This window comes from Mixophyes fleayi, chromosome 6, assembly GCF_038048845.1.
Source record: "Mixophyes fleayi isolate aMixFle1 chromosome 6, aMixFle1.hap1, whole genome shotgun sequence".
NCBI lineage: Eukaryota > Metazoa > Chordata > Amphibia > Anura > Limnodynastidae > Mixophyes > Mixophyes fleayi.
Genome location: NC_134407.1, coordinates 153,692,577 through 153,710,655, shown reverse-complemented (window position 1 = coordinate 153,710,655; position 18,079 = coordinate 153,692,577). Strand labels below are relative to the sequence as shown.

Sequence of the window (18,079 nt, the reverse complement as noted above, 5' to 3'; positions counted from 1 at the left end):
TTAGAGAGCATACAATATAATAAAAAAGCAGGGCAATAGGCCTATTGAAATGCATTAGGGAAATAATGGACTGTTTCAAACAAATGTAAAGTTTACTGTATTTGTCTACAATGCTGAAATGATTTATTAATCATCTGATCACTGATTAACTTGCAGAAAGCTAACAGAAAACCTAATTTGACTTTTGTTATTAGCCTACTGTTACTTTTGATTAAGTTTTGTTAACTTTACCGTAAAGTTTTGTTTAGCTGTGGTAAAAATGTTGATATCAAAAGATACTTCCAGTATATGTACATGTGCTATGCATTCATATGAACACTTTCAAAATGAGTAATGTCTTATAAGTGGGTTGGACTTGATTCTTGAGTTGTCTTAGGCTGGGTACACACTACAGTGTTTTCAACCAATCAAACAATAAACGACTTTTAGGTCCGATATCACATTATTGTGTACGCTCCAACGATGAACGGTTATCGTTCCATAGCACATTGTATTGTTTCATTTGATTTTTAAACTGGACTAAAAAGGTTGTTCAACGATGGAACGATGTTGTTCCAACCCTGCAGAGTGTATGCACTCACGACCGGCAGTGTCCATACATCTCTATGAAGTGTGCAGAGTCAGGGGGCCTGATTCATAAGGAACTTAGGCAAGAAATTGAGTGAGTTTTGTTACTTAAGTTTTCTGGACAAAACCATTTTGCAATGCAAGGGGTGCAAAATAGTTTATTATTTTGCACATAAGGAAAATACTGGCTGTTTTTTCATGCAGCACACACGTGAGAGCCTATTTGTACACTGAAATTGAAAGTTGATCCAGAAAAAAAAAGCCAGTATTTTCCTTTTGTGCAAAATAATAAACTAATATGCACCCCTTGCATTGTAACATGGTTTTGTCCAGAAGAAAACTTAAGTAAAAAAATGAGTACTTTCCTTAATGAATCAGGCCCAGGGTCTTTGCAGCTGATGGTTATGACATATGAAGAGCACAGATCTGAAGGTAAATCGTGTAAAACAGGTATTGTGTGTACATATGAATCAGCATGCTGATCGGGACTTTTTTTTTCTCTTTTCTGTCATTGCTAAAATTGTTAAAGTTGTCGCATCGGTAGAAATGTTCTGTAGTGTGTTCCCAACCTTAACCATTAGGGCTTGTACACATGGACATTGAAAAATAATGGTAATTAAAAACATAGACAAAATTTTGTTTTTTTTGTCCTTGCTTTTGTAGAGTTTTAAAATTGCATTCTTAAACCTTCCCTGCAGCATAGTGTACTTGGCGTTCCCATGGAACTTCATTGTATTGTAGTGAGCATCTATGCTTCTGAACTCTAGAGGCAATTCAAAATTGACGCAAACCGAATGCTTGCCAGAAAGTGTGAGTGTACAGGTACATTAGAATACATGATTTTTGGACTATCTGCTGTATAATAGGCTTTAAGAATGCGCATTAAATTAACATCCATGTTTATGACAAAATATCCGTCATCCACCCAATATAGAACTATGTGTAGCTGAAAGTTGAAACAGTGTCTCTGGAAGCAGTAAAACATTGTTAAAAATAAATAAAAAAGAGCCCCCTCCCCCATCTCGTTATATTAACCCTAGTGCATCCAGCCTGGTGCTGGTCAGCGGAAAGTCGGGGTGACAAACAGCGTGGGGTCCCCTTGATTCTCTTCCAACCAGCCCTAGGCTTTGCTGGGGCTGGCGGTACTATAGCAGGAGAACTTGCAGCAGGTGGTGCCCCTGCCATAATGACATACAGCCCCAGGCTGGTCAGCACGGGGCTGGATTCCATAGAAAATTGGCTTCCGCAAAAAAAATGTTAATATGGCCACATAGGGACCGATCGTGTTGCATGCCATTTGTGCCAAGTGGCTAGATCACTTCTTAGTTACACTGGGGCCTTTAAAGCTGCCGTTGCGTAAACCGTCAAAGATACCACATTTCAAACACAGTTGCGTTTGAAATGGTTAATGAGCCCTTGTGCATGTCACGCCCGACATGCACTGCAAGCGCCGCACGGAGGAGGAGACCAGGGAGGGAGCCGGCTCGCGAGCTGACCGCAAGGTAAGTATTTTCTTTCTTCTTTTTTTTTGGGCAGGTATTTTTTTTTCAGCGCTGCCCCGGACGGGCCCCCTGGGCTGCAGGGCCCCCGGGCTCCTGCCTATTGTGCCCAATGGGAGAGACGGCCCTGCTTGCGGTTGGTGCGATGGGTAAAGGGGGGACACTCCATTAACCCTGATGCATTTACATGCAGTGAAACTAGCATTAAAAAATGCTAGTAAGAGTGTGTGTTTCTACAACAGTGTGTAAGGGGCATTAGAAGGGTCATAAGAGTACAACATACACAGGACTATATAGTGGACAATCAGGTCGTTATTGGAGAATCCTCAGATTTTGAAGCTACACATCATGTAATATTAGGTCAACTGCTTAATATTGCAAGTGTGACCTCTTTTGAAGGTAAATATTCTAGGGCTCACAGGGGCGCACGCAGGATTGTCAGGGGGGGTTTCCGTTTCGGCAATACAGTACAGCACCGCCGCGGACGCTTCTTTGACAGCGCTGCGGCTGCTGTATAGGACAGTGCCGCTATGGTGGGCACTGAGATAGCGCAGGGGGGGTTCTGGAGACTCAGAAACCCCCCCTGCGTGCGCCACTGGCTCAGGTCTTTGATTATGTATATTTATACTTTAATCCAGTGGTTCCCAAACTTTTGCAGTTCGCGGCACCCTTAGAGTCTCCAAATTTTTTCATGGCACCCCTCCAAAATAATTATTGAGCAGTCCTGTTTTGGAAGTAGTTGGGTCAAAAAATTGTAATAAGTATTTAGGTCAGGACAGAAATACTTATTTAGTTGTATGCAAAAATGCCCCCTCTGCATCCAGACACTGCCCTCAGGCACTCTGTCCCCTCTGCATCCAGACACACTGCCCTCTCTCACACTGCCCCCTCTGCCCTCTGTCACGCTGTCCCCCTCCTCTGCCCTCTCTCCCGATGTCCCCCTCCTCTGCCCTCTCTCACGATGTCCCCCCTCCTCTGCCCTCTCTCACGATGTCCCCCCTCCTCTGCCCTCTGTCACCCTCCTCTGCCCCACTGTCACCCTCCTCTGCCCCGCTGTCACCCTCCTCTGTCCCGTTGTGCCCCGCTGTCACCCTCCCTCTCACTCCTCTGCTGCGCGCCAGCAATAGATAAAAAAGAAAAAACAGAAACTTACCAATCCGCAGGGCGCCGGGACCCAGCAGCCTCCTCTCTCCCGCAGCAGCTTGTTACTGACGTCGATATTCAGTGACAGCTGCAGTAGAGAGGAGGCTGCTGGGTCCCGGCGCCCGGCGGATTGGTAAGTTTCTGTGTTCTCTCTTTTTTTCAATGCTTGGCCCGCGGCACCCCAGTGACAGCGCCGCGGCACCCCTGGGAGCCGCGGCGCACAGTTTGGGAACCGCCGCTTTAATCCTTCCACAGCACTCTTGACTCTCTGATGCAATGTCTATAAATGTGCAATGCTGACAGCAGGCACACACAATAAAATGACCATACCAGGATTCCATATGGAGAGTAGCTAAGACACTTGCACCTTTGCTGAAGAGGTAGTGACAATGTTCCTCTGATGAGAGTTACTTGTGAATGCTTTGGGTACATGCATTTGATACTGAGGGTTGCATGTGAGAGCTTTAGTATTTCTGGGGTAGAGAAGGACCTCTAGTACCCACTGACCAGTGCCAATGCACAGTTTATACCTAGCTAAATGGGCCTTCTCATTGATGTCACTGGTTACTAGTGAATTCATACGTTCCATTTTCATAGCAGCCACTGCCACTAATTTCGAGGGACAGTCCAAGACTTTAGAAGTTGTCACTGGAAATGTTCTTGGTTTTCAATAGTGATCATCTACACAGTACAATCCCTGCTATATTGTATACTGGATTCTCATTATCCATGTATGCAACTATATTACATTAAAGACAAGTTCAAAAAGCATATCATACCATTATAGCCATTGAAGGTCTACATAAGCAGTATGGTACCAAAGTGAAAATGTTATTTTTTTAAGTGTTGCCAACTATGCATTCCCAGTGATCTCACTGGTTCTTAGTAAACCGTTAGGCTACATTCTCAGTGATGTCACTGGTTATTAGTGAATTGATAGGCTATATTTTCAGGGATGTGACTAGTTCCTAGCAGGAACGGCAAGGGAGGTCCAAAGAGCCTGAGCTACAAGAGGCAATTATTGTTTGGGCAGATGGGACCGCGACCACATCCTCCCATTCCCGTCCCCATCTGAGCTGGATTATAGGGGAAAGTAACTGTGTGGACGAATATTTTCCTAACAAATTGATGCACTGGGTTCATTATTTCCCTCAACAGTGCTGATTCCTTGTGATATTGTTGTTTGTTAGGGAATTCATAGGCTACATATTCATGAATATACGTTTAGCACACAAAATGACTTTCTCCATGGTCTGTACTTTGCTAGTGTTCCATTGCTCAAGAAGTCCTCTACCATTTTCACAGTACTTTGTACAATTTATAGTGCAGTTCAAATCTGGTTATCTCTTAGATTGATGCTGGTCTCACTCAGATCAGAAAACATAAGTATACAGAAATCTAGGGGTGTACTTACTAAACTGCAGATTTGAAAAAGTGGAGATGTTGCCTATAGCAACCAATCAGATTCTAGCTGTCATTTTGTAAAATGTACTAAATAGATGCTAACAAGAATCTGATAGGTTGCTATAGGCAACATCTCCACATTTTGACACCTGCAGTTTAGTAAATATACCCCCTAATGTTGGGCTTTTGTCATTTTCTGAAGTCCTAAATGACACCAATATTTTATTATCAACTAATTGCAAGTGTAGTTTTCAGTGAAAGTTCCTGTGGAATGTTTGAACAAAATGCCAGTGTTTATGCTGCTGTCATTGACACAGTTATACACATATTTGCCATTAGATAGCTTGGGCATGTATACAGTTCATTGAAGTGTCAGTCTTGGTTTTGCCTGTTGCCTTTCAATAAAGTCAGGGGATTTTTGTGTTAGCAGATAATATATAATCTGTATATTATTGCTGTGTAGGGTGTTGAATGTGAAAGCAGCTGTAAGCAAGGTGAGACGTGCAATGAGTGGGTGTGGTCTGATTGTTTTTTTTCCTGTTGCTTTTGGTGATTCATAGGTTATAAAATGACACCATTTATAGAACTGTTACAAAGGTGATTTTTCTGTCATGCAGTGATAACATTCTAGGTTTTCCAATTAAACAAAATTTGTCACTAAACATTTACAAACTTCAATGGATAGAAGTGCAATTTTGTATTAAAATTGCAGTGAGTTGATATGTGAACTATAGAGGTGATTGAACTATATCTGATTTTTACATATTTGTGTTTGCAATAGGCGGGGTGACTGCTGACCCGGAGATTTCAGCAGTGTAGTACAGTTGCCAAACAGAATCAAGGATTAACAGCAAAGTAATTAACAGCACCCACTGGGAGCAGGAATTAACTGTACAAGTACAGAATAATTTAATACCTGTAACACTAAATCCTGGTTCCAAACCTCCCGGTGAGCAGAAGGGTGGATATAGGATAGTGAATTATCGTCTATTAAAACTAGTTAAAAAATTTTTAGATTAGAATCCGCTTAGCAAGGGATCATTATGCTGGTTTGTAGTCACTTGTTCCCTCTGTGTAGTTACTGGCTCCTTTACAGTGTCTGTCATCAGTTACTTCCTTCCTGGTAATCCAATGGGGAAAAAATCCCTATTAAGGATGAGGACAATACAATTTACAGGCTGAGTTTTTGATTAATAAAGAGTGGCTTCACTCAAATTGGTCGAAGTGTGGAAAATCCGCTCTATCAGCAAGATGATAATGATGACTGCCTAATAGAGTGTCATCATTCTTTACGCATAAACACACATTTACGTGTATATGCTGTTCTTAAGATCTGTGCAATTCAGCATCTTCACGTAAATATATTTTCATGTGAACGAAATTTGCGCTTGCATTTTTAGATGCAAGAATCAAGTATTGTGGAGGAACAGCCCGTTACCCAGAGGTTTGAGCTTTTGGTGACACAGTGAAGTTCCACTTTTGCTTCTCCAATCCACAATGTGGGCATGAGTCAATAAGGAGAGTAAAGCATAAAAAATGAGTAACTTTGCACCTGGGCAAAACCCTGTTGCATTGGAGGGGGAGGTAAATATAAAATGTGGGGACAGATTTATAGTTGGGGTAGGACATGTCCTAGATCAACTTTAAATTTCAGTGTAAACATAAAGCTATCAAATATTTGTGTGCTAGATGAAAAGACAGCCTGTATTTAACTTATGTGCAAAATAATAAACTTATTTGCACCCCTTGCATTGTAACATGGTTTGTCCCGGAGAAATTTACTAATTTTTTTGCCTTACTTTCCTTAATGACTCAGGCCCTGTATATGTAAATTCATATTTTGCGTATATTAAAGTCTATGAATAAAGCTGGGACTTTGATGGTCAAATATTCTGCTTTGTGCCTTAGCCTGCATCCCCCCAGCCGGCTGGTCCCGATCTTATCAGAACAGGAAAAGCTGACTTCCATGTCATGTGGCTCCCCTTGTGCGGCCCTTTGAGGGCTGGAAAGACGCACATGGGCCATCCAGCTATTCCACGTTGCCCCTCACTGTAATAGGGGAATACTCTATCCCCACCCACTTTAAAACTAGGGACAAATGGATGTGTGGGAGAGGACCTCTAGCAAATTATATTGTTTTACTTCATAAGTAATCATATTATAGATTGGAAGCAGACAGATTTGACATCACCTTCTGAATATTTATAAAAATCTGACCAGCATTGCAGCATGCATGACCCAAACGAGTGCGATAGTCAAGAATAAGCCAATCAAAATCAAAAGGGCCAGTTAATATAGTGTCTGTAAAATAGATGAGGCTATGAATGCAATGTTTTTCTTCTGACTATACTTACAGGACCCTAAGATCCTCAGCCAGGGTAGGATCTGACTATGTGTAGACAGATTCAGCATTTTTGGATTGATATGAATTTATTTATTTGCTTATTAACAAATGTTGTTTTGTATCCACCAGATACTTCCCCATCAGAAGTGACTAATCTCAACTCGGCAAATGGCATCGGTATTAATTCTTTGTGTGCAATTTGTGGTGACCGAGCGACAGGAAAACATTATGGGGCTTCCAGCTGTGATGGATGCAAAGGATTTTTCAGAAGAAGCGTCAGAAAGAACCACATGTACTCCTGCCGGTAGGACCACTTTATTACACGTTACTTTATAGAGCTGAGTTGGATCTGTAAAGAAGCAATTTAAATGGATAAAAGGGAATGCTATTTTTGTACTATTTACTCAATTGTAATAACTAAATCAATACATCTTGTTGATAATTTTGAGAATTTTTATTTCAAAGAGAAGCAAAAAAATGTCAAAACTTTGTACAGTCATGGCCAAAAGTTTTGAGAATGACACAAATATTATTTTTCACAAAGTCTGCTGCCTCAGTTTTTATGATGGCAATTTGCATATACTCCATAATGTCATGAAGAGTGATCAGATGAAATGATATGAATTTCAAAGTCCCTTTTTGTCATGACAATAAACTTTATCCCAAAAACAACATTTCCACTGCATTTCAGCCCTGCCACAAAAGGACCAGCAAACATGAGGTCAGTGAGTCTCTCGTTAACACAGGTAAGAGTGTTGACTAGGACAAGGATGGAGATCACTCTGTCATGCTGATTCAGTTAGAATAACAGACTGGAAGCTTTAAAAGGAGGGTGGTGCTTTAAATCATTGTTCTTCCTCTGTTAACCATGGTTACCTGCAAGGAAACACGTGCAGTCATCATTGCTTTGCACAAAATGGGGTTTACAGGTGAGGATATTGCTGCTAGTAAGATTGCACCTAAATCAACCATTTATCAGATCACCAAGAACTTTAAGGAGTGGTTCAATAGTTGTGAAGAAGGCTTCAGGGTGCCCAAGGACGTCCAGCAAGTGCCAGAGCCGTCTCTAAAGTTGATAAAGTTGATTCAGCTGTGGGATCGGGGCACCACCAGTGCATCTGCACGCCCAGTGAGGCGAAGATTTTTGGAGGATGGCCTGGTGTCAAGAAGGCCAGCAAAGAAGCCAATTCTCTCCAGGAAAAACATCAGGGACAGACTGATATTCTGCAAAAGTTACAGGGATTGGACTGCTGAGGACTGGGGTAAAGTCACTTTCTCTGATGAATCCCCTTTCAGATTGTTTGGGGCATCTGGAAATACACTTGTCGGGAGAAGGAAAAGTGAGCGCTACCATCAGTCCTGTGTCATCCTAACAGTATAATATCCTGATACCATTCATGTGTGGGGTTGCTTCTCAGCCAAGGGAGTGGGCTCACTTACAATTTTGAGAACACAGCCATGAATAAAGAATGGTACCAAAACATCCTCCAAGAGCAACTTCTCCCAACCATCCAAGAACAGTTTGGTGACTCACAATGCCTTTTCCAGCATGATGGAGCACCTTGCCATAAGGCAAAAGTGATAATTAAGTGGCTCGTGGATCAAAACATTTCAATTTTGGGTCCATGGCCAGGAAACTCCCAGACCTTAATCCCATTGAGAACTTGTGGTCAATCCCCAAGTGGCGGGTGGACAAACAAAAACCCACAAATTCGGACAAGCTCCAAGCACTGATTAGGCAAGAATGGGTGGCCATCGGTCATTATGTGGCCCAGAAGTTGATTGACAGCAAGCCAGGGTGAATTGCAGAGGTCTTCAAAAAGATGGGTCAACACTGCAAATATTGACTCTGCATAAATTTAATGTAATTGTAAATAAAAACCTTTGACACTTATGAAATGCTTGTAATTTTACTTCAGTATACCATAGCAACATCTGACAAAAAGGTCTAAAAACATTGCAGCAGCAAACTTTGTTAAACCAATACTTGTGTCATTCTCAAAACATTTGGCCATGACTGTATATTTCCAGTTGCTGAAAACATAGTTGCCGACTGTTTCCAGGGACAGTCTCAGGTTTTCAAAAATTGACCCTGGAATTATGGTACCTGCTATTGTCAACGTTAGCTTTGCTGGTAGATTTAATGCTTGGAAGTCATTATATTTGTGTAAGGCTGGGTACACACTACAGAACTTTTCTCCAATGTGTTATCTATGACGATTTTACCAACAACTGATAAAAAAAAGTGTCCTGATCAGCATGCCGATTCATGTGTATAAGCTATAGATGTTTTACAAGGTTTACCTTCAGATCTGTCATAACCATCGGCTGAAAAGAGAAAAGATTAGGGGGTAAATGTATCAAGCTGAGAGTTTTCCGGCCGGTTTGAAAAACCAATCAGATTCTAGTTATCATTTATTTAGTACATTCTACAAAATGATAGCGATAATCTGATTGGTTGCTATAGGCAACATCTCCACTTTTCAAACCTGCCGGAAAACTCTCAGCTTGATACATTTACCCCTAGGAGTCTGTAAACTCTATGGAGATCCTGATTGTGAGTGCATACACACTGCAGAATTGGAACGACATGGTTCTATTGTTGAACAATATTTTTAGTTCAGTTTAAAAATCAAATGAAACGATACGATGAGCTTTGGAATGATAATCGCTCATCGTTGCAGTGTACACACTAATGCAATATTGGGCCAAACAGTTGTTTATCAGGTAATTGGCCCGATAATCAGCTGAAAACCCTGTAGTGTGTACCCAGCCTAACCCCCTGTTTCACTGGTGGGTGGTGTAGGTGTATTATTTTACCAACACCTGATTATGGAACACTCTAGGGTCAGTCACCAGGCTCTAGCTCATACTCTCTCCCCTCAGGTTTCTATGGGTGAACAGGTGTTTATGCGCATGCAGGTTTACTAACAGCAAAGCTTGTGTAGTGCAGATGCAGCAGGTGTAGCGCAGTGTACCATTATCAGTGTTGAAATAAATTGGTGGCAGAACATCTCTATTGTTGAAAAGGACAGAAGTTCAAGTAGGATAGGTGGAGCCAGTAAGACACGTTTCCTGTATCCTCAAACATATGCAACCACGTTAAAATACCAAACTGCATCCTAGTCTTCCCCACACATCCTACACCGACATTCAGACTAAAATTAATATAGCATGGCTATATTGATAGATAATTTAATTGGAATTTTACTGTATATTCCATTGTATAATAAGTGGAAATTTCAAATGTTTATGCTTATGTGTATTTGCACAATCAAGGAGCAGCCCCGGCAGTGGTAGTTCATTATGTCTGCCCCCTCAGTACCTTATTTGACTTGAAGTAGATTATATCATGGTCTTTTGAACATAAACCAACACTTTAGTATCTGTGCTCGTATGTTTGACTGTAGATATATGGCTGGAACACTGGTTAAACAGCATGGTACAGGCAGGTTATCTAAGCCCTATACTGGGATAGTGGTGCTGTATAAGCACCATCATCCTTGGGTGTCTTTGAGAATATATTGCTGTGGTTTAAAGCATTATTCTCTACTGTGTATATCTGGTCATTAGTAACTGCCATACTGACATGGTCTTCCCACCTAGTTTGGCGTTTATCAAGAGCATTCATGCCACTATAACACAGGGGCGGATCTAGACTTTATGTTTAGGGGGGGCGATTTTGCATAATCACTCCCCTCCTTTGCTCTGATTAGCTGGCCTGCGTTAACCCCGCCTTCCACCCGTGATTGGCCCCGCCCCTCCCGTTGTGGTCGCCGGCTGGGACCACTCTGATTGGCTGGCCCACATTTAGCCCCCCCCCCCCCACTCATGCTTAGCCCCGCCCCCTCCCGGTTTAATCGGCGGCTGGGACCTAGCTTTTTGCTGCTAGGGGGGGCGAATGCCCCGATCGCCCCCCCTGGATCCGCCACTGCTATAACAGCAACTTATTCTTTTTCTTTCTTCCGAATTACTAGACTGGCATAGAATTACTTCCAGCTTCCAGCAGCTTCTATTCCACTAGTGTTATGACAACACCGTTATTGATATACACAGTAATTGAGTGTGTTGTAGCAGTCCAAGACTATCCAAGAAATCTCAATGTGTATCTGGATGAGGCATTTATATGTCAACTAGTTCATGAATTGAAGACTTCCTATGCTGTGTTTCAGGGGTCTCTTTATTATCACTACTATATCTCTGAAGCCATTAACATTCTGTATCGCCGTGTATTTCAGAGATACAGAATGTTGTACTGCCTCTATTTATCATGTTGGGGCTGCTCTGGAAGCCCCAGCGGAGACCCTCCGTCATCTGTAATGACTTTTTCCTACTCACCCATGAAAGGTGAAAGTGCTATATGCTTGCACAGATAACTGTGGCACATAGTGCTTTGACATGGTGATGGATCCAGTGAAGCTGGAGAGGCTTCAGCTGGATCCCATGTTAAAAAAAAAGTAAGACCATCCTGAGATGGTGTTACAGTTACTTTGCTACGGGCAGTTTGATAAATTGCCTAATACCACTGTCAGACTACAGGTCTACAGGGACAGTGATAAGCCATAGTAAATAGGTTAAGGACGGAGAAAACATTAACCCTTTCATGTATTGCATGAAAATCCTGCAATAGCCATTCTCCAGAGAAATCTACAGTTTTCTCCAGAGTTTTGCCTCATTGCAGGATAATAAATAGACCCTATAATGCATTACTTCAAAGCAACTTATAGCTAATTGTTCTGCAATATAATCAGCATCCAGCATCACCTATTACATTCATACAATGTACAGAGTCTTCCCAAATGTTTGCTTACCTTTGCTGGTTAGCTCTTCCATTTCTGATTCATAACTACTTCCCGCAACGCTTGCTTATTTGTTTATTGCTTGTATATGTTCTCTACTGCCATCAATACCTGCATAGAGTGGGTGGATTGTGTGTCATTCTGCATTTGGTGACACAGTTAGTATGCAAACATTGTATACTGACATTTGAACAAGTGACACAACTGCAGATATAATTAACATTGATTACTGTAAAGAATAAGATGTTATATACAGTTTATTACCATAAACCACATGTAAAACAAGAGATGTGCATATAAATGACAGGTAGGTTGTATTTACTTATAGAAAACCTTCAAAAAGGGTGTATCAGGAAAGGGGTATAGCCAGCAGAGTGACTACTCATCCTGCTTATACTATGCACAAACGTCCCTTAGGAACCATGTGTTATGATCAAGCAGTTATAGTCCTTGCCACAAGATAATTTGACATTTCTCGTGTAATAAGTTTTTCCCAAGAAATGAAAGCAGTAACTCATTAACAGATGGCAAACTTGGCATAAACTGGTGAATAGGTGAAATGACAGAACGCACTACGATCTTAGAAGTCGTCACTATAAAAACATTCCTGACCGTTAGCAAACTACTCCTGTACCTTATGCTCCAGGCTCACTGCTGCATCAGTGAATGCCAGCATTCTCAGCTGTCAGCTTCTACTCTTGTCGTTTTCTCAGGCAATAATGTTTTTTGCTAATGCTCGTTCTCTACTTTAACATAGCAGCTTAAATCCCCACTCTTCTCTCCCAGGGCTACCTGTTCTGTGGCAGGCTTCTTCCCCTGTTCCTTCCTGTTCTTCTCAAAGTCAACTTTATACACGCTACACTACTTCCCCTCTCTCATACTCTGTCCCTATTTGTGATATCTGGAGGGAAACAGGGGAAAAGGTAATACTTAGATATGAGTGAAAAGACAATTTGCAAAATGGATCAGATTTTTTATTGCAAACAATTAAGTGGATAGTTTGTGGCATGTAGACAGGGACCACAAGATGAACACCCTCTCCAGCATCTAATCAGTGATTTATATCTTAATGTTGCATTAGCTTGATGTAGACAGAGGCAAACGCAGGATTTGTAGAGGGGGGGTTTCCACACCACGCCACCAGTGGGCGTGGCCAGCATGCATGGGGGCGTGGCTATAATATTGGACAGTGCTTGGCTGCTCTCCAACTCTTCCTATCTCTATAATATACATGGGCAATGCTGCATGCACTACTGTTAGGTGCACGCAGCTCTCCTTTTTCAAGCAGAGCCGTGTGAAGCGGGGGCAGGGTCCAGTCACCTCAATTATACAGTAGCCCAGGCTTGGAGGGGGTTTACAGCTAGGAACCCCCCCCCCCTCAGTTTGCCTATGGTAGAGGCTGTTTATAGTAGATTTCTGTCATCAAGAAATATTTGACTTAGAATAAAACATGATTTGACTTTTCCTTTAGATAATAATATATGTCCTGGATCCTTGTTGAAGTCTGCATGCAATCATGTAACAGGACCTACTAATTCTCATCATATAGCTATATTGAAGCAGAAATCACAAACATGGCTTTCAGCTCTTGTGATTCTTATACATAGTTGCTCACGCTCCCATAATGTCTGGGAGTTTCCAGAATTTCTGGGAATTTTCCCGGACTCCCAGAGCAGTGCGACCTCCTGTATCTAGCTCACTTCCTTAGTGAAGTGTGTGAGGGGCGGGGTTTAGTGATGCGCTTCATAGCAAGTTGCGTCACCCTGCCCCTCCCCCACACTTTAGTAAGACAAAAATTGTGTAGTTAAGCAGAGGGATGGGGCTTACTGATGCTGTTCTTATGGTCAAGCCCAGAATACTCAGCAGTGAGATCTCCCCTCCAGGAGGGGTGATCACAAATGTCGGCAACTATGTGCTTATTTCAACTGCAGTAAAGGTACACTTAAGCTGACCAGTGTTCTATACATTAGTATTAGTGTTATTATTATGAATTTTTGTAGCAGCAGCATAATCCTCACCACTTTACCTTTGAGATATACATTTGCAGTCCCAAATTTCAGCAAGCAATGGGCATAAACTACAAGCTAAATGGGGGTATTTCTTTCATTTTAGCATGCTGGGAGGTATGGTGTTTCTCAGGTAAGACCTGACAAGAGGTGCAACCTCAAACCCATGGGGCATTTATAAAACTAAATACACATATGAATACAAATCTTGTAAATCCATAAGTAATCTCTTCAAAAACAGACAAATATACAAATCTTCATCTCTGACGCAACAAATCACAATCTTATCTTAATCTGTTTTAGGTTTAACAGACAATGTGTGGTTGATAAGGACAAGAGGAATCAGTGTCGATACTGCAGACTGAAGAAATGTTTCCGGGCTGGAATGAAGAAAGAAGGTGAGGTGTCCTTCCTGTAACGCTGCTGCTAGGGACCTCAAATGCCCTCCGCAGTCCTTAGTAAAATAAATCGGAATGTCATCTCAGGGATAAACTTCACCAATTTTATATGTCTCCCCTTTAGTAGCATGGTGACGTATTGCTGCCATTTTGACAGCCAGTTAGACCATTTTAGGGCACAAATTGCAGCGTGTATGGACCGCAGTTTGAAACCTACAGCTAATCAGTATGTCAGTTAGGATGACGAACAGTAACTGCGTTTATTGGACGATGACCTATGTGTGTGGGGTACCATAGAAATGGTGCCTTTGTGGATCTGGTCATACCTTCCAAGGGCCAAGGGCAGGTTTCTTCAGGTTTGGCCATACAAGCATATGGCCATGTCTGACAGAGATCTAGAAGTTTAGCTTGGGTTTAGCGGCCAGATTGCCCTGTGTATGGGCACCTTTAGTGACATACATCTGTCTGACACTCACAAGCTGGCTCTGTAACTAGCCAAATGCCGTCATACCTTCAAAAGACCTGCCACTTATATAAGCCACCAGGCAGCTTCCCATGGAGAACTAACATCAGCTGAGATCTTGGCATTTTATATACAGAAAGAACACAGTGGGAAGTATTCCATGACCTGTACATACCTGTTAACATTTTTCTTGAATTTTTTTTACATTCATTTTTTTTTTTTACTTTTAACCTCACAACCACGAATAATATGGGTATCCCTCCTGCAAGGGCTACTCAGCCTGCTAATGGCTACCCTAACCTTTATTCTTCTGAAATACGTAGATCCAACTGGTGGGACACACACATCTCTACTACATTCAAGGAGGGAAGCTGGAGGTAATAAATTGCCCAGAGTTCTTCTTTGATCACTATTACATTTACTAACATGACAGAAACTAATTGTGCATGTTATTGCAGTAAGAAAATGATAATTTTTCTTAAAAAAAAGAGATGCCTTGACACAGTCTTCTTTATTTTCTTCCATGTAACTATCTCCCCTGAATTGGAATAATCCATATATGCGGGAAGATACAATAACACTTTATAGCACCATTAATATATTTATCAAAAAGGTTTAGTAGCTGTTTCAGCAAAGTGTAAGCACAGTTACCATCACTGAGGACCAGTAGATGGTAAGAATTTAACCATTTATTACAGACTGTAATTTGCTGTGAACCTTTGTGTGTCTAAGCCTTTAATATTAGCATAGACAGCTATTATACTGACTATTTTTATTTGTACATTTGTATATAAATGTACCGAGAGCTTTAATATAATCTCTTACATGAGAAATGGCATTACGATGGATCCATTACCATATAGGCCATGGGTCACATGGGGTCATTCAGTGCCATCAGCATATTGATCACAGACATAGGTTACCAGTGGTCAACAGACAACCACCAGCTACTCCATAATGCTTAGTGACAGTTGGTGGCATAAACTTTACCATATTTATATTCATTAATGATATGCGTATGGAACTCTAGTGTCAGTTATTCTAAAAAGTGTTTGTTACTGACACAGTCTTTTACTCTAGGTCACTGGTTCCCAACTCCAATCCTCAGGGACCCCTAACAATACATGTTTTCCATATCTCTTTGCTGGAGCACAGGTGTAATCATTACTGACTGACACATTTTGAAAGATCCACAGGTGGTATAATTATATCACTGGTCACCTGGAAAACCTGCACTGGAGTTGGGAAACACTGCTCTAGGTTATCTTTGGGAACTGCTAAGGTATTTTAGTATATATTTGGTGTATTAGATTTTGGTATATTAACGTATGTGTTTATTTATATCATTCTTATGATTCATTTCATATAATTGTTGGTAGCCTGAGCATAAATCTTTAAATGTAACATAGTCTTGAGCATATGGACGTGGATTTATGGAATAATAATTGCTCACTTTGATAACATTTGGAATGTTTTTATGACAAAAGATCAATTTTTATCTTATTTTTACTACTCTCATGTGGAATTTATGTGCTATAATAATGTAATAAAGTTTTATTGAATGGAAAATCCTCTCAGTGTGAATATTTTTTCTTGGAGACAGTGTGGTTTTAGAAATCCCCATATGAATTGATTTATTTATAGTCTTCAAATTATCACTGAAGTTTGTGCTCTCTCTCTACCGATTTGCTTAGCAATATTTGGACTTGCAACTGAAAAGTGTATTATTCTTTTGTGACCATTCATCTTCTTTAAAGTAGTGTTACTTTTACCCAGTTCTTCCTTGTTATAAAAAAATAAATATTAATTTTAATAATAAATACTTGCCTAAATAGTAAAGAAATAAAAATAGCATCATCTAATGAATTCAGTTAGATGGACTCCAGATTTCTTGTTAATCCAGCCCTGGACAGTGTGATGTTACAGCAGTCAGTGGTTGTCTTTTTCACTGATCAAATGATCATCAGTGGTTAGGTTAAAAATATAAGATCTATCGAGTATTAGGAGTTCTCTATGGTTCTCCCTGAACAGCTCAATATTTTATTTATTTACCTGAAAATACCACAATATTTTAAAACGTGGCTCTGAAATTCCTTCTCTGTTTGTCAAGGATTATTTCTGCCTATATTTTCTTTAAAAATGTACTCATGTCTGTTAATGTTCAATAGTTTTAACATTGGGTCTATGACCACCTAACACTGAGCAAATATTTAGGAAACATCACGGACTCAGAAACTCTGGTGATAATGGAGTCAAACCTTGGAAGGGTCCCAGTTACAGCCGGATAACTGATAAATATGTTATCCTTATTTATCTATACTCAAAAAAGACATCTTTAGTACGGAACAGTGAATCTCTCTCTAAAACGATGAGCAATACTGGTCCAATACTTATATCCTCTGCAAGACTTTTATTAATGTTTTGTGCACAAGACTAAAAAGTTGCTGTGTAAAATGTAAATGTGTTTATTTTGTTACTTTTCATTTTTGTATAGATTTTGTTAAAAAAAAAATTGGAGAAACACTTTTGTTAAAAGTGCCACTTTAATAGAATATTATATTCAGTTACAAATGTTTTTGTTGCACGCATCAGACAATCAGTTTTTTTTCAAAGTACATCACTGAAATTAGTAGAAACTCAACATTTGTGAAATCACTTTGTTCATCTGTAATCTTTAGCTGTGCATAATGCAGTTTTGCCATTTATAAAAAGTGTGGATTGGCTGAACACACTGTGTAATCACATCACTTGGCAAACACTGAATGTGTCCTCAGATAACCCCATATAGCCTGTGATAAACAGTTACATTAATTTAATTGCCTATATAATGACATGTAGAGGGCTATACATCCAGTACCAGCTGCGGGAGCTGAGAACTATCCTGGGCCTTTTCTGACCATGGGACAGGTTTAAATCTTCTAATTCTCCCCCAAGATGACTTATCCTCGTAACTGATAGATGAAACTGAAGGATAATAATAATAATAATAATAATGTAATGTTATTCCTCAGGAACTGATTATATGAACTTGATTTCGTAATCACTGAAGTCGGACATTTTAATTATGCATTTTCCTTTAAAAAAAAGCAAAAAACAAAACGGAAAGCGAGATAGAGATTGTTACCCGGGGAAAACTTGTTTGTTGTAGAAAATATGCACCATTCCAGAAGGATATAGAAGATAGGCATACTTTAAACCACATCTGTACCTTCATGAGGCAAAGTGGTAGCTCCATATTTGTCAAAACAAGATATTCGATTAATAAAAGAGGACTGGAAAGTTACAGATCCTCCGAGGGCCACCAGTTGTACTGCCTCAGAATTAGCCATAAGGTTTATTTGTACTTTACTGGATCATACATATTAACTAGGCTCATTGGGGAATGTCCATATAGGCCCATCCTAAGCATGGATGCATTCTGAACATTAAGATTTTTACAATATATATATATATATC

The 18,079-nt window shown here is 40.4% G+C and overlaps 1 protein-coding gene across 2 annotated transcripts in view; it reads left to right on the top strand.

Moving 5' to 3' along the window:
- HNF4A (hepatocyte nuclear factor 4 alpha) overlaps nt 1-18,079 on the top strand; it is a 121,971-nt gene that overhangs the window by 87,197 nt on the left and 16,695 nt on the right. For both annotated transcript variants that reach the window (XM_075176822.1, XM_075176821.1), the window contains exons 2-3: nt 7,087-7,261; nt 14,066-14,160. In XM_075176822.1, coding sequence (XP_075032923.1) covers nt 7,087-7,261; nt 14,066-14,160 — 270 coding nt within the window. The remainder of the gene's footprint in view (nt 1-7,086; nt 7,262-14,065; nt 14,161-18,079) is intronic.